At 33.7% G+C, this 24587-nt stretch overlaps 2 protein-coding genes across 3 annotated transcripts; one reads left to right on the forward strand and one right to left on the reverse strand.

Annotated features, from left to right (window-relative positions):
- The first annotated feature begins 8156 nt into the window (after nucleotides 1–8156).
- Nucleotides 8157–12380, forward strand: LOC112789750 (uncharacterized). 2 transcript variants are annotated; one of them, XM_025831786.3, is made up of 3 exons: nucleotides 8157–8500; nucleotides 9791–10205; nucleotides 11556–12380. In XM_025831786.3, the coding sequence occupies exon 3, from the start codon at nucleotides 11638–11640 to the stop codon at nucleotides 12058–12060; it is 423 nt and encodes a 140-aa protein (XP_025687571.1). In that variant the 5' UTR covers nucleotides 8157–8500; nucleotides 9791–10205; nucleotides 11556–11637; the 3' UTR covers nucleotides 12061–12380. The 2 variants fall into 2 exon arrangements, with proteins under 2 accessions (XP_025687571.1, XP_025687572.1); XM_025831787.3 differs by lacking the exon at nucleotides 9791–10205 and having other exon boundaries at nucleotides 8197–8500; nucleotides 11556–12220.
- A 557-nt stretch (nucleotides 12381–12937) lies between these two features.
- Nucleotides 12938–17029, reverse strand: LOC112789749 (beta-glucuronosyltransferase GlcAT14A). The gene is made up of 5 exons (XM_025831785.3): nucleotides 16643–17029; nucleotides 15450–16131; nucleotides 14134–14209; nucleotides 13894–14009; nucleotides 12938–13715 (listed from the first exon to the last, which is right to left on the reverse strand). Exons 2-5 carry the CDS (start codon nucleotides 16027–16029, stop codon nucleotides 13207–13209), a joined length of 1281 nt encoding a protein of 426 aa, XP_025687570.1. The 5' UTR covers nucleotides 16030–16131; nucleotides 16643–17029; the 3' UTR covers nucleotides 12938–13206.
- Between the last annotated feature and the right edge of the window lie 7558 nt (nucleotides 17030–24587).

A 24587-nucleotide genomic window follows, 5' to 3' on the forward strand; every position in this document is an offset into this window, starting at 1 on the left:
GCCGCCAGAGGTATCCATGGGAGATGAAGAGATAGGAGGAACTACTGAAGAACTCGGAGCATCTTTAGAATGAGGAGGGGACTCAATAATCCTCTGCCCCCGAGTCTTCAATTCTGACTCGGAAACGATTACGGGGGCAGGAGGATCCACGATGGCACCATCAATAACAACTTTGTCAGGATGTAAAGGAGAAAGATCCAAGTCGGGAGCAATTACCCTGACTTGCTCCAAGAAAATCCTCCAAGACTCCTCGGCGCCATTAGCAATTGAGTCCTCCAACTCATCATATGCCTTCCGAGAATTCAACAGATCATTCTTCACAGACACAAGATCTTTGAATAAACTTTGATAGCTGGCCTGCGCTGTCTTCCTCAACTCCATCTCCATGTTATACTGGGCCTGCAAAACCTTCCCTTTCTCCCGGAAGGTATCTCTCTCCTCCCTCAGCTTGGCGATCTCCTTCTTCAACTCTCCCTCATGCTCCTGATATGAGCGAAGCCTTCCCTCCAGCTCCTCGACCTTCGAGGTCGTCCCTAAAGAGCTGAGGGGAGCCTTCTCAAAAATATCCAAGAGCTTGCCATAAACCCCCGCCGCCTTGAGACTCTCCTCGACCATAGTGGTAAGGTGGCCCCGAACAAACATATCATCCATGCCTATACGAACATGGGGATAGATATTCTTTCGGACAAACTCAATAGCATCCGCCTTAACCTCACTAGAAGCACCAGACTCTAAAGTCTTGCGCTTCTTTGGATCAGGGGGAAGGTCGGACGACGGGGAGCGGCTGAGGGGGAGCTGAAGAAGAAATTACAATGGGCTTGAAAAGAGTCCCAACGTTCCGAGGAGGAGGAGGAGGAGAGATAACCCTGGCACCACCGGCCCGAGCGCGAGACTTAGCCTTGGCCTCCTGGACTCTCTGGAAAGATTCTTGAGCATTTGTCTTAGCCATTTCTGAAAAAGAAAAACAATAGCTAAGGAATCAAACAAGTCGGAATGATCAGTCGATAAGTCGGAAATTAAAAACAAGAAAAAGCTACCTAGCTGCGCCTGGATAAAGGTCGGAGACCCTTGGAGAAACTTCTTAGTATCCAAATATGGGGCCCTCCCCCACACTTCTCGGAGGAACCCCACAATGGCAGCCTCTACTTCATCCAGGTCATCCAGACCATATTTCTCACAAGGGGAGGCCTCCAGCCAGTATAAGGGAAAGCGAGGAGAAGAGTTATCATTCAGAAAAAAGGGGTGGTGACCCTCTACAGCTTACACTTTGAAAAAATAATTTTTGAAGTCATGGAAGGATTCGTCAAAAAGGGTGAAAATCCTCCGACCTTGTATGGCTCGGAAGGATACCCATTGCTGTTTGTTGTTTAGCCCACTAAAGGGCTTAGTCATATGAAAAAGAAAAAAGAAAATCCTCAAAGAAGTCGGGAAGTCCAAAGCTTGACTAATAAATTGATAAATTTTCAGAAAACCCCAAGAGTTGGGGTGAAGTTGGGTAGGGGCAACTCGACAGTGGTGCAAAACAGACATCTCAAAATCCGAAAAAGGAAGAAAAACACCCAGACGGGTGATCATACATTCATACATAAAGAAGAAATGAGAAGACGCCTCATTGGCCCTCCCAAAGCAAACCCGGTCTTCTAGACCCGGGACTACCAACTCATACTTCGGCTCGTCATCCTCAGAAACACAAATCCTGTGGTGAGTACGAAGATGAGTAATAAACTCTGCATCAACCAAAGGTTTCTCTCCTAGGACTGTGACATCAACCCATTGAGAAAGAGCTTCTACAGAAGACATTTTTCTAAAAATACGACGAAAATCTACAAAGGAAAAAGGAAAAAGAATCAAAAACGAGAGTCCCTAAGAGGATACGAAAGGCTACAACGTCACTTCTCCCTCTCCAAAGAATATAAAAGCATGCAATCACAAAGCATGTCATAAAAGTAAAACACTAACCTTTATCCGAAAGTGAAGGTTGAAAGAAGCAGAGGTCTCCGAATGCAAGAATGAAGCACGAAGAAAGCAAGAAGAAATTTGAAAAGTTGCAGAAACGAAAAAACGAAAGAGAGGGAAAGTATTTATAAACATACTAAGGGGCATAATGGTAAAAGCGGGGCAGTCATTAATGAGAATGCACCGTTATCAAAGTCTATGCACATCCCTAACGGACACGACGCTTGATTAGACGTAACCGTCAGAACCGAAGAGACGCGAAAAGTCACGTCGGTTTCAGAAAATCACGTCGGTCCTCCAACAAGTCGACTATGACCCCGAGTAGAATACTCGAACCCAAGTCTTATAAAGATCTTGGGCTCAAGTAGGGGCACTGTTCCTACCTTGGCCCAATAACAAAGGCCCAGGTCCAAATAAAAGGCCTAGTCCAGAGGATTGAGCCTTACTAAACACCAACCTTCACACTAAGAAGTCGGTGTCAAACCCGACTTACTCCCAAGAAGTCGGGACGAAGAATAGTTGGCAGATAAGTACTCATTCAAATGAGTAACTGCCCCTAAAATCTCTCTAACTACTTATCGAACCATATCTTAACCTCCCTAAGATAATGGGACGGTTAACACCCTAAAAATATGGCACTACTCCAACGGTGGTTATTGGCTCACCACTATAAATACACTGACACCCCTCAGGTATCTCTAAGCCCAATACTCTCTAGACCTGCTAACACCCTTGCTAACTTAGGCATCGGAGTGTCTTTGCAGGTACCACCCCCCATTCACTCACGTATACAAATCGGAAGGAGGCTCCAGCGTGCAAACCAGCTTGGAGTCTACCATCCGCGGACGATTGGGCCAACCTACGCCATCTATTCTATTAATCTCCGGTTACCCACCGTAACACTTTCTTTTTCAAAATGTATTTTCTTCTTGTCCAAACTAAGATTCATATTATATATGTTTGTGATAAAAAAATTTAATCACCACTACTTTATTTTTTTATTTTCTCTTTCTATTTATACTCTATCCCTTTTTGTCATACTCTTGCTTTCTGCTCTTCTATTTCGCAGATATTTCATGTAAATTGGTTATGCATATTTTGATAATACTTTTGCATTGTACATATTTAAAGAATTAAAATATTTTTATATTTATATAAATAAAAAGCCACAAATCTAAGTTAAATAATTATTGTGTATGCTTCAATAATAATTCATTGTGAATCAAATTTAGAAAAAATTAGGAGTATTAGAATTAGAATGAGATTGGCAGTTATCTACTTAAGTTGTATTTTGGAGAGAATGTATGTGAGAAATTGTTCATAGATTAAAGGGGCATTTTCTTTAAGGCATGATATCGCCACTTCCTTTTAATTCTATTTTTTTATATTTTCTTCTAAAATTATTCATAATCTTTATTTATCATATCAATATTTTTTAATACTTTTTTGTTATATCTATAAGGATTGTGAATATTTAAAAAAAATTATAACTAAAAAAAAATGACGATATCAATTTGAGAGTGACATTATTATCTTTTGTTTTTTTTTTATATCCTCTTGTTTTTTGGTTGAGAGTGAAAATTAGGACCTATATATTTTTATTATTTAAATTCAAATTGCTAAAAATTATAAAATACATATCATTGAGGTATATTATTAAAAAATTTTAAAATATTCTAAAACATTAGTATTTTAGTCATTTTAGCTATTAATTTTAATTAATATATATTTTATATATATATATATATATGTATATTTTATAATTGAGATTAATTATTAAAATTATTGAAATACTAGTATTTAGATTCTTTTAATATTAACTCACTTAAATAGTTGTAAAAAGGGACCTATCTATCTGGTCAGACCTAAAACCGTTTACCCAACCACCAAATTAGGCCTAGTTGTTATTAGGACTAAATTTGCATCAAAATCGGTGAAAAGCAATTTGAATATTTGATTGGTATATATTTTATGAAAAACCAATGGCTCGGTTGGTTTATAGAAATCAGATCGTGCCAATTTTTTATATAAAAATTAGAGTAAATATTTTATTTGGTCTTTGTTTTTTTTATAAGACATAATGCACTTTAATTATCTTTAAATTTTAATTAGGCTCCATTCATTAAAAAAAATGGACATATCGACCCTTGTTACTAAATGACAAACGTTTGTCTGCTGACATATTAGGTAATAGTGTCAAGTGTCAACTTCAAATTGTTATCATAACTAAAAACCACTCCTCCTCCTCCCTACCATAAACAGATTCTAACACATCAACAAAACATAGTTGAACACTATCTTGATTAAAAAACACTAAAGTCTAATTCTTGCATATAAATTTTTACAATCCTAAAAATCCAAACACAAAACACTAAATTTTGTACCAATTCATTAACAACTGAACTCATATCAACTACAGAATCAAGATCATACCTCTTTTTTCTCGCAAAATACTTTCAAACACAAAAATAACAATGTAATAGATCTTTTCTTTCCAATACAGTTTTCTAGCAAGAAAAATTCCTAAACATCAATGAAAAAGTTAAAGAATTAGAACAATACCATATCAAAATTAGCAACTAAAGATCAAACAAAATAAAAAAATGAACCATACAGATCTAAAACTCTAGATATAATCGGAGAAAATTAAAATTAAAATTAAAATCAGTATTCCTTGAAAAATGAATAATACTTGGACTCTCGAGCATAAAAGTGATCATGTCGTTGCCATCATCACCCTTAACGGTGATGCTATCATCATTTTCGACGAAGCGTAGAATCTTGGCCATGTTGTTGAGGTTCATCCCATCGAGATGTTGCACTTGCACCGCCTTCGAACCACAGTAGGAGCGCCACGAAAGCAACGTCACTTGAGTCCATAGCTTTGAGTGAGAACCCAGTTGCGAAGCAATTGAAGTTCATATCGTTCACGAACTCCCTGATTGCTTCTAAAATCTTCTTCAGCAGAGAATCTTAAAAATAGCGGTTTTGGTGGAAAAAGAGGAAGGGGGGAGGAAGAGGAGGGAAAGGAAGAAGAAGAAGAAAGGTAGAAAGGGAAATTTTAGTCCTGTAACTATTTGAAGTTGATACTTGGCACTGTTACTTAACATATTAGCAAGCAATAGTTTATCATCCAGTAGCAGGTTCGATTTGTCCATTTTTCTTAATGGATGAGACCTAGTTGAAGTTTAATAATAATTAAGATGCAGTATATCTTATGGGGAAAAGGTCAATCGAATAGAATATTTACACTAAAAATTAAAAACCCTCTCCAATACATCGCTATTTGCGTTTATTAAAAAAATAAGAATAAAGTGACAATTATGTCTTTGAGGATTTCACATTCGGACAAGTTAGACCATGAGGAAAAAAAAGTAACAATTAGATCTCTCAGGAAATGAGACGTTGGACACGTTACATCCTTCCGTTAGCCCATATACAAAATAGAACGGAGTTGCTTTGCTGTCCCGTTATGTGAACTGACGTGTCCGTTTCTGCCACATCTGCAGTTGGACGACGTCGTTTTGTAAATTCCCTTTATTTATATTTGTTTCACTTTTCCCTTAACCTCAATTTACTCTCTGTTTTTCCTATTAACCCTAAGGGAGAAGCTGAAGTCAAAGAGTCTTGGATCTGCAGTAACAAAAATCACGATTCTTCCTTCAACGTACCAGCAAAGAAAAAAGACATCATCAGAAAAATCAGTGTTAGCGGAGATATCCTCAACTCAGGTAAAAGATATTGATGCTTTTGTCAGTTAGTGTATCACTTTATCAGTTCCTTTCATGGTGGTCCCATTGTTTGGAACAAATTGTTTAATCTTCTATAAAGCATGGTGGTTCCATAGTTTTTAACTTATTTTATTGAGCATGACACACTTTGCCACATTTAGAATTATTTATGCTTTTGTTGTTACTTTTTGGGACTTTTGCTTATTTGTTTATGATTGCTGAAACTAATGATTAGCAGAAAGACTAGTATCACTTTATGTCATAATAAAAAAAGACAAATATATTCATGATTCTTTAGTTATCTATTGTCCCAGTTGATTAAAATAATAATTGTGTTTCTACTTAGCAGATGGAGGAATTTGCTATTCTTGTATCAAACTATAGGAGAAAATTTGTCAGAAACAAATTGGGAAAGTTGAGTTATCGGGATGAGTTAGTTGAGAGGTTTCCATAGATGGATCTGGGTCTTATGAACTTCTTTGATTTGAAGAAATTATTCAAGAACTTGGGATACAATGATTACAAAGCAATGATATGATTTAATCCGAATGCTGTTAATTTTAAAGCCGATTTGCATCTTATTTTTGGAGATTCAGAGATCAATGCTTTAAGGGAGCACAAAATACAAAACAAGGAGTGCGAGGAGTTCTATATATATATATATATATATATATATATATATATATTAAGCATCATATTCTTAGTGGTAAAGATGCTATAGAGTGTGATGAAATTGGTGATCTTCCTATTTCTGATTATGACAGTGATGATAATGGTTATGAGAGCGCTGAAGATGAGCTGTACAAGCTCCCACCTCCTAATTTTGACCAATCAGACACTGATATCGAAGAGGAGCATGCAAGAGTGATGAAAAAGAAAAAAGCTGCAGACAGTAACCGTTCTCCAAAATCCACAATGATTATGTGATTTCTTTCTTTTATTTCATCCATGTGAACATGACATTCATTAACACCAACATCCATCATAATAGATTATACAATAATTCAAAAATACTTATTCATTATTGCATTCATAATAATATGCATTTATAATAATACAATTATAAATACTACTACATTTATGTATCAGCTATCTAATTTGATTTACTAAGAACCCTTGCTCCACACATTTACAATAATTACAATTAAAAAATATCTATAAAATATACAATATTCTTAAATCTGCTATCAGTAATTTTGCTTAGAGTATTTCTGATTTCTACAATCCATTTCCAATCTTACAATTCTCTCTTCCAAATTAATTAATCTATCCTCCACTCTTTGCTTAGAACTTTGAACTTTCACATCTCTAGTAATATCATTCAACCATCTAAATAACTTGTAGTATGACAAATTGTCATGTAATAAGGACAAAAAAACATACCATGAATGACAAATATGAATTTCAATTCAATGGAACACTCAAAATTTAAAAAAAAAATTGAATTAAATTACCCTATAGTTTGGACATCCTAAGAACAACCTATCTAAATTCTCTACTGTTCCAAACTTGTATATTGTTGCATATAGCTGACAGTTACACTTAGGAGCGATCTTATTGCTGAAATCTCTTTCATGTGTTAAGTCACTCCTATAATTTCAACCGTTGCCTTTATTCTTTTTCTTTGGTGCTTCGTGCTTCTGGTGTTATTCATTTTGTGTTGTGCTAAAATTTTGTTTCAGGGTGAAAATAATTGGGGATTCTTGACAATTAGAGTTTGGGACATGTTAAAATCAAACAACATTCAAGAACCAATTTATCCGCATCATTTAGAATAATTCCAATGTGACATTTAACGGACACCTCAATTACATTGATAGTCCACGTCAGAAGCGCCGTTAGTCTTACTAATTGAAGGATGTAACGTGTCCACATTTTATTTTCTGGAGGATCTAAGGTTGCATTTGTTTTTGAGAACAGAACAAGACAAGACACTAAGAATAAGACATAAAGGACAGAGACATAAAATTTAGTGTTCTTGTATTCTGTTTGGTGATAAAGTAGAACAAATTATGAAAATCTAATTTATTCTATTTTTTATTTAAAAAATTTGAGGAAAAATATAATAATAAAAAGTATAATTATGAAGAATCAATAAGAATAATAAAAAAAATATAAAAATTAAGTTGTATCCCTTGTTAGTGTCTTTGTGTCCTTCTAGTCACGATGAATAAAAAATACACTAATTTAATGTATCTAGATACAATGTCTTTGTCCATGTCTTATCTATCAAATACAATTTTGTGTCTCTATCAAGGTTTTGAAAACCGGACCGGACTGACCGGTTCGACCAGGTTAACCAAAAATCGGTTATTTAACCAATCCGGGTGACTCCTAAAACCGTCTTACAAAAAATCGATAGAAAAATTGGCCGAACCGGCGGTTAACCGGCAAAACGGGTGAACCAGTCTGGTTTTTTAAATCAACGGTTTTTCATTATCCATCAAAACGGCGTCGTTTTGACACCGAGGGGAAGGAAAAAAAAACCCCCTTACTGTACTAGTGAGTAGTGACCCACCCACCCAACCCATCCATTTCCTCTTCCATTTTCGAACCCTAACCCATAGCTGCCCTAATTTCCTCTTCCATTTTCGAACCCTAACCCGGCAACAAGCTCCACAATCGACGCCGGCAGAAGGAACTCCAACGGGCAGAAGGAACTCCCGGTCCCGGATCGAAGCTGCTGTCAGCGGCGTCGTCATCTAGTCGTCTGAACTCTGGAGCTTCTGGCGTCGGTGTCGTCTGGTCGCCCTGGTCGTCGGCGTCGTTGTTCTGGTCGTCCTGGAACTTAGGCCTTCTTGCTCTCTGCCACGGTGAGTTCTTAGGTTTTTGAATTAATTTTTTTATTTTGTTAATTAACTATATGAATTGTTTGTTGGAAGATTGTTAGTTCAATTGTCTTGTTAATTATATGAATTGATGGCTTGATGCAGAGTTCTTCTTCTGCTTTTCAGTTTTTTTTTTTTTGTTAATTATATGAATTAATCATTCTGTAATTCTGAATTTGCTTAATATAAATTTGATATAAGTTCAATTTTGGATTCTGGATTTTGAATGCTATATAGAATTGATACAATTTTGGGACTCTGGATTTTGAATGCTACATTGACTTTTGCTGGATATAATTCTGGATTTTAAATGCTATATGAATTGATATAATTCCAAGGCAAATATTTTCTCAGATCTTTCTTTTCTTATACAGAGCCAACAATGCATATGATGTATCAAGTTATTGCTAGAGAATTGAATTAAAATTCAGTTTCTGTTCAAAGTTTTGCTTCTGCTGCTTTTTATTCTATTATTTTAAATCCTTATATTTCATGTAGGCCTAGAAAAGTTCAGGTACCCACATTGATGCTCATTTGTGTCAACAGCATCAAAATGGTCCTTTAATAATCAATTTTTTGTTCACCAAGGACCAATTTTATGTTTTTGAGGTCTAATTTTATGGAGAAATGTAACAGATTGATAGTGAAGAGACAATTAGATGTCTCATATATCTTTGGGACTAATTTGACCATTTTAGTAATATATATAAATTGATGATCAATTTGATGTCAAATGCATATTCGAAGGACCAAATAAACTTTTGATTATTTGAAGGGCTTACTCATGTTTTGAGCTGAACTCCTTTTGTTTATTTATTTATTCTTTTTAAATGTATTACCTTGATGTTGTGTATGACATTGGGACATAATGGTTTGTTGTTGCATTGCAATCACAGTTAAAGAACATAGCTTACTATGCTTGTGTTAGAATGAGAAATTTGTCATCTTTAATTTTAAGGGTTAATGATGCTTGCTGCAGAAAAGTTTCATTTTGATTATTTTGGGTGTTTCTTTACTTTGGCTACTTCTTGTTGGATCCAAATTTACAGACATATCACTTTTGTTTTGGCTGCAAATTTTATATATACAAGTGCATAAAAGTCTAACATCCTTACCGAACAAAAGTTTATCAATTAAACCGGTTCAACCACGGTTCGACCCTGGTTGAACCATTAAACTATTAAACCAGTCACTTAACCGGTTCAATGACCGGTCTGGTTCTCGCAACCTTGGTCTCTATAAACAAACACAACCTAATTGTTATTTTTTTTTCAGAGTATAACTTGTCCGATCGCAAAATTCTCAAGATTCAATTGTCACCCTACTCAAAAAATAAAAAATAAAAAGCCCTTATTAGTAATTTCCCAACGGCAAATCCCCAGCCTGAAGTCACTCTCTCCCAAGAATCACAGATTCACATTCACTCACTCTCCCCTCTCTACCTCATTCACCGCGGTTCCGCACAGTTATTGCCAAACACAACGGCAGCCAACGACGGAGGTCGTCACTCGTCACTCCCCTCTCCCGATCCTCTGCCTCATCCCCGCGTTGCCAGTGTCTGCTCCCCTCTTCCTTCTCCGTCTGTGTCGTCCCGTCCGCCTTGGCTCTGCCGTGCCTTGCCTGTCTCTGCTTCCGCCTCGTGCCTCGTCTGCCTCTGCTTACTCCGTCGTCATTCTGCAGTGTAGTGTAGGTGAGTTTTTTTTTTTTTATTAATTTTTTTTTCTGTTTTAATGTATTGATGCTATTTGTATTTGTAGGTAACAGTGATTGATTTAATTTGTAATAGGTTTAGATGAATTGTATTTGTATGTAAAACTAATTGATTTAAGTTGTTCTCTTTGTTCTTTTTCCATTCTTGAGGCTAGTATACTAAAGTTGGAGAAACTAAGAGAGATAATAGGACAGAAAACATTTCATTAACACTACAAACTTTGTCTCCTAGCTTGATAATCAAATGATGAAGATTCAATAAAGGGTCTTTCGTCTGGTGTTGTGTAACACTCTTTAATTTCCTCAATGGATTAATCACTTTGCAATAGTTTGATTTGGAGGTCAGTGGTAATAAGAGTTTGTTTTAAAAAGAGAGAAAATGGGAAGGTTTACAATTAGAGGACTTGTACCGTGAAATATTAACTTTGAAGGGATATTTGGCAAGGGAATTGGACTGATAGAAAGCTAGAATCAGGGAGGACATGAGGGTGTTTCGGTTTACATCTGTAGCCTTTAGTCTTTGCTATGTGCTTATCTGTTAGTTTTAGTTTGTTGTTTATGTTTTGAGGACTGTTTTCTGTATCTTATTGCTGTGTTTGTGACCGGGTGTGTTTGTGCCTGGATTTGTTGATTTTGTACTGCAACGCTCACCCCCTTGCTATGCGTTTCTTTGTGAGTGGATTCAACTATCGGATAAAAAAGAGTTTCAACAGGGAATTTTCATTTGAGTTGAAGGTTTTTTTGTTATATTTGGCTTGTTTTTCATTCAGGAAGGATCTTCTATGTTCTGTTCTTTGGCCCTTTTGTTTTGCTTTGCATGTTTAGAACAAAGATGCTAAAAATTGGGAAAAAAAAAAAAAAGATAGTGACAGTAGAAGATATATTGTGGCTCATAAAAACATAATTACAAGTCACAGCCACACACTTAGAATTTTTCTAGAGGAATGTTCATGTTCACAAAAAAAATATTGGAATGCTGCTATATTAGTTTATTTTCCAATGGAATATATTTCCTTGAAAAACAAAAAAAGTCATAATTTCAGCCTTTGCATTATTACTTTAATTTTCGGAATGTTTTCTCTGTCTTGATTAATCTCTAGACAATTGATTATTTAAGTGAGACCGGGCCAACCGGTGGGCCTAGTGACCCAAGAGTATGGCCAATTTGATTATCAGTTTGGTTTTGATAACTATTCCCACTTGTAATCGATTGTTTCCATTGAGGTTTAGTTATGAAAAGTGCATCAATCTAAAGGGTTATTTCTCTTCCAACACTACCAGATTACACCTCTACTTATAACTAACTCCTGCATCATCTCTCTTTTTCCAGGACCATAAAAATTAAAACAGAAATCTTGTGAACTGCAGTTAATAAATTGAAGTAAGTTCTTTTTTGGCCAAAATCACTGGCCATGGATGACATATTCGATTCTTCGCTGAACTTGGAGGAGACCCACCACAAGGAAGGATACAACCAAGGCTATTCTGAAGGTCTTGCTACTGGCAAGGAAGAGGCCAGGCAGGTGGGCCTCAAGGTAGGCTTCGAGGTCGGTGAGGAGTTGGGCTTCTACAAGGGCTGCATTGACCTCTGGGTCTCTGCTATCCGGGCTGACCACACGGTGTTCTCTTCTCGGGCCCAAGCAGGTATCAGGCAGATGGAAGAGCTGCTCCAGAGGTACCCCATGATGGACCCGGAGGACCAGCACGTGCAGGAGATCATGGATGAGCTGAGGCGCAAGTTCAAGATGGTGTGTTCTTCGCTGCACATCAAGAAGATTGAGTATGATGGGTACCCGAAAGCAGCTGCTTCCGACGCCAGCAGTCTTGAGTTTTAAAGGTGTTTCTTCTTTCTACTGTTGTAGACTTACAGCATCTGAGATTTAGTGAGGATTTTCCTGCTGGGGCTGAAAAGTTAGTGTTTGGTTCTGGGAATGAAAATGCCCCATGGATAGGTTATGAACTTATGATCATCTTTAGTAACATCAGATCCTGCTATGATCTAAATTGTATATATATATATATATATATATATATATATATATTCTGAGGTGAATTTTTAATATTAGAATATGTTTAGTAGTATCTTAGATTTGATGAAATTATTTCTAAGTGTTACATTTCTAATTATTATATTATTAATTTTGTAGTTGAGTTAGGCTCTTGTGGAGTTGTTCTATGATCACTCTTGGGCTTATGAGATTGAGGTTTCAGCATAAATATTATGCAAAACTTTCACATCTTGTCGGATTAGTGTTGTGATTGCTATAGCTTCATTCTAAACATTATTGACTACACTAATCTGTGAGTTGAAAGTTGCCCATGAACACGATATACATATCTGTATACATATCTGGCTACTTACAAAATTATGCATCATAATAGTAGAATGGGATTTAACATCACAAAAGCCATGCCACAGCTATGCTATGTCGATGTTGCTTCTTAAAAATGTACACCTTGTGTGGTCTGCTGTTCAAAATTTCACGTTAAAATATTTACATTATCCCACTATTATATAATAGAATGGAAATTAAGTGTTACATCATATATATAGCAAGTAATATGAGTATCTACACAACATTAGAAAAGAGGGGAATATGGGTATTTCTACACAACATTATACATTTTAGTGTTGAAGAGGGTGGTTATGACGGAAAATTGTCTATGACTTTATCCATAATAAACAATTTGATAATGAATATGAAGTCCACATGTGAAATTTAATTTTCTTTTGTAACCAAGAAGGTAAAAATATGGTCATTGCCTAAATGGTTGGTTGCAATTGCAACCAAAAGTGAAAGTCAACTAAACTGAAACAATAACTTTTAAAGTTTAAAACTTCTGTTGTCAGTGCTTGTTGCTTTTTACTGTGAACCTGCATTGAACACAAAATTTTGAACTTTTACATTGGATACGTATATGATCTATAATCACAATTATTTACACTTTGACACTGCCCTACTTGGAAGGTAACCTCTTTGTCACAAACACCGCTTGCTTTTATTTTCTTCAGAAACCAGTATTTGAAGCAGCTCCCATAACCTTTCAGCACCGGGGCCTGGCCTAAACACCGTATCGTTACCACGTATAGAACAAGGGTCTGCCTCACCATCTGAGCTCCCAACACACCATGCCCCGGGCGGAAATCTATGTGTGCGGCTCAGAAGTTCTTTGTCGATCTTGTCTAGAACGGGATCATCCTTTGGAAACTTTCGGGCAAAGGGGGCATTACTTGTTACCATTTTATCGAAGTCTTTCATAGTTAATGAGCGGGGATGCTGCTTCGGGGGATTGTCCCAAGCAATGTAATGAAGATCATGGCTTACTGCTGTATGCCGGAATTCTTCATTGTTACAGATGACAGTATGAAAATATCCCTCCGGCGAGGACACAAAATTTGCATAATACATAAGCATCGTGCGAGGTAAGTTATCCCATCCCCATATGCAGTACTCCACGAAGGACCGGGTCAGTACAACCCAAGCTGAACCTGTTCATCAAAGCATATTTAAGAAAATTATAGGGATTCGCCAATAAATGTAACTCGGCAAGTTAACTACATATTTGACAACCTTTGCAGTGCTAAACCTTGAAAGGGAATTTAAGTTTATATTGGTAATGGAAAATAAAGCAATAGAGCATAAAGAAATACACAAATTTAGACATACCAGTGAAAAGGGAAAAAGATGTGGGAAGTGTTCTTCGCTGAGTAGTCCATGCTAAATCAGATTTCCTTGATAAATAAAGCGCAGGATCATAGATGATTGGTTTTGCTCTTTGATTCCTGAGCATAAAAGCATTTATAACGAGAAATCCGGATCAACAAATACAGTACACCAAGAAAGAGGAGTGTGTAGGGGGATTATATTTTACAGTAGAGATTTTATGAAGTGCAGCGATTTTCTTACAGTTTCCAACCAGCAAGGCGAGTGTGTTCGATGAAATTGAGATCTCTTGATAGATTAGAGAAAACATGCAGCAAATCTGCAAAAGCAGGGAGACACAGATTACTTCACAGTTCAAAAAGGTTCTTAGAAGGTTCAAGAAGGACTAAGATAGATCAAACAACCATGAGAATGCAAGGTGTCTGGATAAGTGCACTACCTTTTAATAAATGCAACACATGGAATGGTACAAAAAGGAATAAGATATCCTCACAAATATTCCAAATCAGTGACTAAATTCTACAAGGAGAAAACTATGTAGACCTCACATGGATAAAATAATATAACAATATATGTCAATCCCTTTGAATATCAGATAGAGGAAAACAATTAAACTGATCACATGCCGTGCTTTGGTGATATTTAATCCCTGACCAAATAGTTATTTGAATCAAAATTAACTTTGGATTTGACAATTGCTATTGCTGTGACACCTCCATTGGGACAATGGTTCTTGTAATTAAAAGATAAACCTAACAATCTTACAAGACATAATTTAAGTTGTGATTTTTGATAAGATTCAGCAACCGCTAAGATTGAAGTTCACAAAGTTTTGTGGAAAAGGAAATTCATACCTTTCAGGAAACAATGACATCATGCAAAAACTAAACCAAAGCCAGTAGCAATGAGTTCAATATAAAAGTAACATGAATGGCGCCGAAGCAAGATTATGAAGACTGATATTCCTTTTAGACTGTACTAACTTTTATCCTTAAGCACTCAGAGTGCCAACATAGCCAATTGATTTTTGTCTACCAAGGATATTACTTATCTAAATTACTTAAGAACTCAACAAAATCAAGACAACCAATAGCTACTTAATAGAATGCAAATTTCCTAAAATTTGTAACAAAATCAAGCAACAGACTTACGGATTGTAAATCAACAAATTACGAAACAAATGGAAATTCATTATTAGCTCAAACTAGTCCACACTTAGTAATCATATATTATCGACAGCAATACCAATATGTAAGGAGAAGCAGAGACAGCACATTATGACATATCATAATCCCTTGATTCAATAACCATTCCTGTCCTAGTAACATTAGTCCCAATATTTCTAACCTTTTCCGTCCTCAAAGATCAACAGATACCCAAATGACATAGTTTTTCAAATTTTCAAAACAGCTGAGAAATGGTATCAAATGTTTAAACTGAAAGAATAAGTCCATAAAGTTACATCCCCACAACCAACAAGGCCGGAGCTTACGGAAAAGAATTCACAAGAACAACACCATAATAACATCAAAGAGGTAAATAAAGAATTGATTACTAACCATCCTGTGTCATAAGAGGATAATCTGATGCACTGAGGTTTATAAACCAGTCCCACCCGGAACTCTCTTTCAATAATATGGCAATCGCTTGGAGGGTACAAGCAATCATTGTTGGACCCTTATAAGTCACCAAATTGGATTGGGACATAACACGCACATTCTCCACTTCCCGAAACATTGGATCTGCTTTCACTGCATTTGCCAGTTCCATCCTTTCACGGGGCAGAGCCTCAAGATCTAAATGCAAGATGTACTGGTTCCTTGGGTGGTACACTGCCTCTAATGTTCTCAACATCCTTTGGCTATCACCCTTGGTTCCTGAAATAAGATATGCAAACCTAGGTGCCTCCATTTTCGTAACCACATTATCATTATAAGACCTTTCCAAATCTGATTCCACAAAATATCCACTCGAATCCTCCGATCTTGTGAGCTGATCTCCCCTGCCAGCAGAACTCGGTGCCCCCAGCATAGCAGTCAGGATCAGACTCACAGAAACCAGTAAAGTTGCGAAAAAGGGTATAATCCATTTCCTGTCACTAAACATCCTTCCTGAATAAGAACCAGCATTTTTCCTCATACTCTTTTGTACAACAGCTCAAAATCCAAATCGAATTCCAGAACCGTTTCACCTCAAGTGCAAGAACAAACTTTCTCTGTCTATAAATTCACCTCTTTCAAGCTGCAGATGAAACCGAAATAGTCGAATCCCCGGCAGAAAAATGATTTCAGCAAAAGAACTGGAACCACTTGTTAAAACTAAAGAGAACCAGATTACCAAAACCACAACCTCCTTAACATGCATTTAAGCAAAAAGGGTGCATGTTTTCTGAAAGATAGAACATGATTTTCAAGCTTAAGATGTCTACTTTAAATCGGCATCAATCCACACCAATGCCAAAAGATTATGATTTGGGAGCTACACGAAACATAAACAACCTATGACACATGAATTGGGACCCACATCCAGTTGATAAACTCAGCTCATAAACCATTAGACATTAGTCAATCAATTTCACTCCCCCATCAAAAAAGCAACCATTTTTTTATGAAGGAAAAGGTGGGAGCAAACTTCACCATAAGTCATTAATCAATCAACCTTCTCTTCTCTTATGTCTCTTTATCAGTAACTGCTACTGATTTTGGAACTCACTACACAAATTAAAATAAATAAATAAAAGTGCAGGTTGTACCTTATGCTTTAATCTCTACCCTTTTTTTCGCAAACTGTATCAAAGGCAAGATCTATGTCAATTCCAAAACCAGGCTTTGTTTAAGGAGAAGAACACACTTGAAGTTCAAGTCTTTTGGGTAACTTCAGATTCAAGAGAGGACTAGTTCCAAGGAAAATGGTCCAATCCAAAGATGAGAGAGAGAGAGAGAGAGAGGATTCAATGAAGATTCAAAAGTGATGGGGTTTTGTAATCAGAGGAACAGAAAACGGTGTTCTACTGTTCTGCTTTTTTTTTTTTTTTGGTACAGTGTACGCTTGTTCTATTATGTACTGTTGTTTGGAATTGTTTGTGTTTTGTTTTTCTTCTTTTTTCTATTCTCATTCTTAGCTTTGAATGTTGGCCAGCAAAGATTAATTATGTTGCCAGAAGATTAAGTATTGACGTTTGTCGCTTTAACAAAAGTAAGAAAGTTAATTATGAATTTATTATGATGCATTTTCATCAGGTTTCAATATTATATTCATAACCTTTTCTATATGTTAAGGGTATCCTATCCATTTTTTATAGTTTGGATAGGAGATTAATTCTTTTTTAAGTATATTCAGAAAGAAGATATTAAAAGAATATATTTTTCTTCTACAATAAATATCACCATTTTTCTGTAAGATTTTTGAAATAGTCAGCATTAAAGTTAAATGCTTTGTTAGTATAATCTAACTAATTAATATTTATCATCCAAATTTCTTGTTACTGAATTTACATTTAATAATGGATAAACTATTAAAATCATTTTCAATCTTTGAAATGCTGACAAAATAATTCACATTTTTGCTAACAAAAAATTATCATTAAAATATTTTAAAATATAATAAAAATATCCAACATTAAATATAAGTTCTCAAAAAATATTTAGAGAATAGTTTTTTATATAATTTTTTGTAAAATTGATTAGAATTTTTATATTTAAAATTAATAATTTTACACTTGATAGATTTTTTTACGATTTTATTTTGTTGATGGCCAAGCATACTTTTAAAAAATGAAAACAAAATCTAGAGATTAATTTTTTATTCAGTTTTTTGTATATGCGTTATAAATATTTATTCAAATATTTTTACAAAATTTTTATATATAAACAGATTGTCAAATAAAAAAATTTATTTTTTATTTATAAAAAATATCTTTTGTTAATTTTTGTCACATTTAATAATATTTTAAAATTATTTTTGTCTTTATCAAAAGTGGAGATTTATTGTCAGCATATTTAAAAATTGGGGGTGATTTTAGTAGTTTCAATAAATTAATTTTCTTTTTCTTCCAATAATAATTTAAATTCTAAGATAGTATATGCAACAGCCAACAAGTGTTTGAAGACTCTCTTCAATTTTCTTTTTTGAAGTTTTAATATTAATAAGTCTCCAAAGTGTCATTAAAGAAATAGTGAAATACTACTTGTAGTTGTTGTAATGAACACGTTTTACGTTAACGGTGGTTCGTTTTTCACGTTAGTTTTCTTGGAAGTGAGTATTGAAATATTGTGTTCATTGTATGTAACGGAGTCCGTTGAATATTGTTGTTGCTCCATACGTTTCCATTTTCTTGTTTCTCTTTCCTTCTCTGTTCAGCATTTCTCCATCTTCAACTAACATGCATCATGATTCATGACATGGAAAGAGTAATTTATTGAATTTTATTTTTTTATTTTTTATTTTTATCAAAGATAGAAAATTCATTCGTAATTTTTTATTTCTTATTTTTTTTATATAATTTATTTAAGAAAAAAAAAGTTAAATAATCATTAAAATTTATTATTTTTGATAAACATGTTAACTATTAATCTAATTGTTTTAATTTAATAATCTAATAACATATTTTTAAATTACATTTGAAAGGAAGATTGAAAAACAGAAATATAAAGACTAAGACAAAATTAAATTTTTATATTGTGTTTATTATAAAATGTATAAGATTGAATTATGTCTCAATATCTTATTTAATTCAAAATAAATATAAAAATTAAAATAAATATAATTACTAAAATATTATTTATTACTAAAAAAGCAAAAAAACAAAAATCAAAAGATTTAATGATTTACACATGTTGCTACAACATCTCTGCTTTCCATCCTCTCTGTCTTTCCCTCTATTGCTTGATGGTAGCACGACGACTTTCTTTGTTGATGTTCTCCTCTTCTTCTTTTTCTCGATTCTCTTATCTTTTCTCTCTCTCTCTGACTCTCTTCTCCACGATTTGTCATTCTCTCCTCAATCACAAATACAGTGGTGACGACGGTAGTGGCGACTCTCTGTGATATCGCCTCTTCCTTTCTTTCTCTTTCTGTCGTAATTTGTTTGTCTTAATTTATTCTTTGTTTAGTGTTTACATAGAGATGGTAGATTGCGGATTATCAAAGTTGGAAAATGGTATTTCGAAAAAAAAAAATTATTAAAATTTTAATCTTTTGTATCTTCATTTTTTAAATTTTTAAAGGTATTAAAGAGATTAGAATTTTGTATCATAAAACTAAAATTTTAAATTTAATTTTTGGTCACCAAACACAATATTAAATCGCAGTCTCTCAGTCTCAATTTCAAATTTCATACTAAACGCAATTTTAATATACATTTTTAAATATTACTGATTAATTATTGACAAAAAATAATAAATTTTATTAATCTTTTAATATTTTTCTGTGCAAAGTGCAAACACGTACAGATGATAATGATGACCGAATGGAAACGATTAAGGAGAGATAACAAAAACATCAAACTTTTACTGTTTTCGTTATAGTTATTAGTTAACCTTAATATTGACCCCAACGGCAATTTGATCAAAGTTTATTGGCTTTTAATTTCAATTTTTTTCATTTCAGTCTGATCTATAACGTGTGTATTATTTGTAAGGGAAACGACTACTGAGAGAAAAAAAAAAGTGTTAAAACTAGGAAAAATATATATGCAAGTAACTTTGAATTAAAATCTTGAATTTAACTAATTTTGATGTATTATTAGTATAGAATAATTTTATATATGTATTTAATTATATAATAATATATTAATAAAAAATAATTATTTTTTTTATTAAAAATAAAAGACTCGAACTTGTAATATTTTAATTAAGTATAGAAAAATTATATCATTTGAATTATAACTATCTTTTATATTAATTACGTAAATTATTATTAAAAAATAATTGTGATTAGACGACTATATAAAACTTTTTAGTGTTATCATTCTAAGTAGGATTTCACATGCACAACTGAGCGACGGTCACCCAAATTTAGCCCTCTAGCCAAATAACCTCTTAGTGTTAACAAGGTCTAATTGAAGATGAGACTTTAGTGACTTAACTCCAAACAACGTTGAGCTCATCTACTCCTCTATAAATATTACCTAAAGTATGAATTTACTCTATCATCTAACACATGCTTACTTTGTTACTAATTTAGGCATTAAAATTCCTTGCAATTAAGTACGTCTACCAAGTTTTTTGAATGGTAGGACTCATCCAACCGGCTATAAAATTCTTTATTTTATAACAAGATCTATTACCTATATAATTTTTTAAATTCTAAGGCTCTGTTTGATTGATGTATATGATGAGACATAGATACAAAGACACAGATATTAAGATATTTGTGTTTATGTATTGTATTTAGCAAAAATAAGGAATAAAACACACATATTTAAAAAAGACTGAATTATCTTTTACTTAACCACAAATTTTACGACTATTCTTGTACACTCATTATCCTTAACACTATATGTCATCACCATTAAATTTTTATTTCTTCTAATATTTTTATTTCTTTTAATATCATCTTAAATTATCATTTAAATATTAAATATATAATTTCCTTAAAAAATAGAAAACTAAAACTTAGAATTTATCAAAAATTAATCAAAATTTAAATAAAAAAATAAATGTACAATATTTTTTTTGAAAAAAATAGAAAGATAAATTTAATTGTAAAATCTTAAAAAAGAAGAGAAAAAAGAAAAGTTTAGAGAGATAAGAAGATAAATTTTAAAAATTAAATAAGGATAAAAAAATAAAAAATTAGTGTCTCACAAATTGTGTCTCAATGTCTCACCAAATTGAAAGTACACAAATTTAGTGTCTCCATATTCACTCGTGTCCTTCGAAAATTTATGTCTCACCAAATCAAATAGCAAACATGTGTCACCATATTCATATCTCATTGAGACATGGACATCAACCAAATATTATTTAAGACACGTTCTTCATGACATTGATGTCGTTGTTGGGGACCCAAAACTCAAGTGTGTGACGGTAGACAACAACTATAACAATAGGTGCATGACTTCTGACTTCAAATCTAGGAATAATGTTGGAAATCGGAGCCACTATACTTATTTTCCCGTTCGACCGCCCACCATTTCCCAACAAATAAACTTGCAAGTCCACATTCTTCAACCAGAGAACTAGGAACACCATGCATTCAAGATCGCTGGTCTTTTGCTTGGACACAATCATTGCTTGACTCAACTCAAGTTAGAAATAATTTGAAAAGAGAAATACAGCAGATATACCATGAGCTACAACCCAGCAACATTTGGAGGTCGAGCTATGACCTTAACACACATGACATGAGGATTGGCCTATTTATATATATCACTTGTTGTAATGCGGAAGCGAAGACCTATTTTCAAATTAGAGGCTATCATACAACTAAGGTGCAAAAAAATTTTAAAACTTAAAGATGACTACTCTATTGACCCTCAACATCATTCCAAAAATTTTTAGAAGTCAAATGTACTTAATCGAAGTATTTGATACAATCAGGTGTAAAGCTTTTCTTACAACTTTCACCAAAATAATCCAGAAACGGTTTGACAACCTACCATCCAAGTCGATGACCTACTTTATTTCTCAATTTAAAAGGACAAAGTGAAGTACTCCCCTAATCTCCTTAGAGTCAAGTAGGAGCAAGGAGAGATACTAAGCTTACATGAAAATATTTAACAAAGATTGTTTCGAGATATAAAATCTACCCAAAAAATAATAATCATAGTTCTTATTAATGACATTCAATAAAGAGTATTTACCCATTTCATCTAGAAGAAGGATCCAACATGGATGACCGATACATAAAAAAACGAGATAAAAGATATATTAATATTGAGAAAGCTATCCCACTAGAAAAGTTAGATAAAGGCTAAACAACAACATTCAATAAGCCTATTGAAACAAAAAAAAAAAAAGATAAAGATGATCCATATTCGACCTCACAAGTAAGAAAATATAACTCTTACATCCTCTACTTGTATGAATGTTGGATACTAATGAGTGCTAAGTGTTAAAGACTGATCTAAAAATTTTTAATATTAAAAAATTAAATTTTGTTGTAGATAAGTCTAAGTTGAAATTTAATACCATCAAACTTTAGTTAAAAAATAGTACCATTTAAATCAATAATCGAGAATTTTAATTCTAAATCATTCTCCTTTTGAATCACATGTAGTACATCATCATTGGCTATGAAAAAATAGAAATTTAATTGCAATTAATAGAAATTGAAATAGCAAGAAATTAAAAGAGCAAGCAATAACTAAATTCCAAAAGAAATTAAACTAGGAGCAATTAAAGTAATGAACTAAGAAAAGAAAATAAATTCAAGTTCTAAAATACCTTGATAAGGGTTGAGGGTTAAAGATTACTATCCTTGTTACTAATCACTACATGATAATTACAAAGAGTAAACCCAATTCATAAACCTCTACAAATTAAAAAAAAAGTCAATTAGGCTTAATTAACTTTAATTTATAAGTCCTAACTAACTTACTAATTGAATTTAGTAAAAGATTAGCATTCATAAAAATAAAGTTAATTAATAGCTCTAAATTATCAATCCATTCGAACTTTAGTGACTTAAGTTCACTCAAGTTCTCAATCTTAAGCCAAGAATGTAAAATCTACTCCATAACTAGTTCAAGCATTTCATTAAACACATAGACTACATAAATATAAAACATATAAATTGAAAGAATTAGTAAAAACTGCAACTAATCATTATAAGAAATTAACAATAACAACTCAAATAAACAATAATAAAATATAAAATATTAAATTCATTAATAAAAATTGAGAATTCAACCAGGATTCATGAACTTTAAATAGCAAAATAGAAAAAGTAAAAAGAATTTTTAAGCAACTTAGAGTAACAAAACAAGAAATTATGAGAAAAATTATAATTAAACAAAATTAAAACCTAGAACTATAGAAAAAATTGAGTACAACCTTAAGAATTCTAAAAAATATTATGTGTGTTGTATATGTGCCTTTCCTTTCATTGTCACAGCCCAAAATGAACTATGATCGGCGCTCAGGAAAATAATCCCCAAGCAAGCCTAACCGACTCAAATATAAGTTGAATAAGAAAATTACAAATATTTTAAATAAATTTATAATGTCTAAAATGAATAATTACATATTTTTAACAAACAAAAATAAAATAAATATGGGTGGATCCTGCCTGTGACATATGGAGCAGATGACGTCTAAGAACTCAACAACGAATTGATACCCATTGCAGATCATTACTCTTGAATAGAAAGGCTCACATAATCAAATATTTATTTCTGAAAAATATTTTTAGAAAAACGGAGTGAGTTTTGCAACCCAATGACTAGACAGTACATCTATAATTCACATGAGACCATATAAACATAATTTTAGTTAGAAGGTAATAATTTATATAAATAAGTGAATCAATAAGGGAGTTCTCATACAGAAAGCAAAGCAAAAGTCCACATATGGGCGGCTCCACCTCTATGGGTAGCCCTTTCATCTAGTGTGTCCGTATGGAATAACAGATCCAACGTGTGGCCTACACATTAGGCTAGCCCCTGCTAGCTAAGGTCTGAGCTAGATGCATCTAGGTTAACGTCATAACCGCCGTTAACTACGGTTTTCTAATATGAGCCTCCCACACAATTCAAAACATATAGTTTCAAATATAATAAATCTCTAATCTTTCAAATATATAAATTATCGAATCAAATCAAATCAAATCAGATAATATTTTCAGTCATACCTTTTCAATCATAAGAAATTTCAAACATGTTTCACAATCTTTAAAGTAAGTGAATACCAATAAACACTTCAATACTTCAAAAACATATATTCAAGTAAAATCAAACATTTTGGAATAATGCAAAACTTCATAAAAAATATATATGGGTCTCATGTATAGTTCCAAAGTATAAACTTCATAAAAATGAATTATTAAATTCTAATAAATCTATTATTCTAATCAATTTAAAATCCTTCAAGGCAAATATTGTGAGTATAGTTCAAAGATCATAATAGATATATGTTAAAATAATTATAGATGCCCAACCAAACAATTATAAATGTAAAGCCTACTCACAAATTGGTCCCAAAGGACCGAAGAAACCAAACCAGAGTGCCAAGATAAAAGGTGAGGAAGGTTGAAGTAGAATGGAATGAAAGCGCACGAAATTTGGACCGAGGTAGTAGCAACAACTTCGATTTCTCACTGCAGCAAGCTCAACAACAACCCTAGTATCAATAACCTAGAACAACCACAGTAACAATGGCAGCGAATCTAATAGCCTACGGTGGTTTAAAACTAAACAAAGACAAAAAAGGACAACAAACATGATAGGACAGAGTCAATAATAGAGATTTATGGCAAGACAAGGCAGAACAAGTTTAGTCTTACCAAAGGAAATAAGAAGATAGAGCATCAGCAGCTCCGGTGACCCCCCACCGGCAAGGACAGAACAGGCGGAAGCAAAGCTGAGCAAGGGCAAACTTGCAGAGTTCCCAACAGTGGCTTCCGACGATGTCAGCGTGATCCCGGTGACCAGAGGCGTGGTGGCGCAGCTTACGACAACGGCGGAGGCGTACCAACTCCCCCTTCTTACGAGACTCTCCTCTTCCTAGTCATGGTGTTTCTCTCTCCTCTATGAGCTC

The sequence above is a fragment of the Arachis hypogaea genome, chromosome 3 (genome assembly GCF_003086295.3).
Source record: "Arachis hypogaea cultivar Tifrunner chromosome 3, arahy.Tifrunner.gnm2.J5K5, whole genome shotgun sequence".
Taxonomy (NCBI): domain Eukaryota; kingdom Viridiplantae; phylum Streptophyta; class Magnoliopsida; order Fabales; family Fabaceae; genus Arachis; species Arachis hypogaea.

Bases quoted from the DNA above. Each gene is read 5' to 3' on its own strand.
- LOC112789749 (XM_025831785.3), bottom strand. From the start codon at position 16,029: ATGAGGAAAAATGCTGGTTCTTATTCAGGAAGGATGTTTAGTGACAGG. The intron at 14,010-14,133 runs GTAAGAAAATCG...TTTTATGCTCAG, and splicing joins CGCCTTGCTGGTTGGAAACT to GAATCAAAGAGCAAAACCAA. The intron at 13,716-13,893 runs GTATGTCTAAAT...TTTGATGAACAG, and splicing joins ATCTTTTTCCCTTTTCACTG to GTTCAGCTTGGGTTGTACTG.
- LOC112789750 (XM_025831786.3), top strand. From the start codon at position 11,638: ATGGATGACATATTCGATTCTTCGCTGAACTTGGAGGAGACCCACCAC.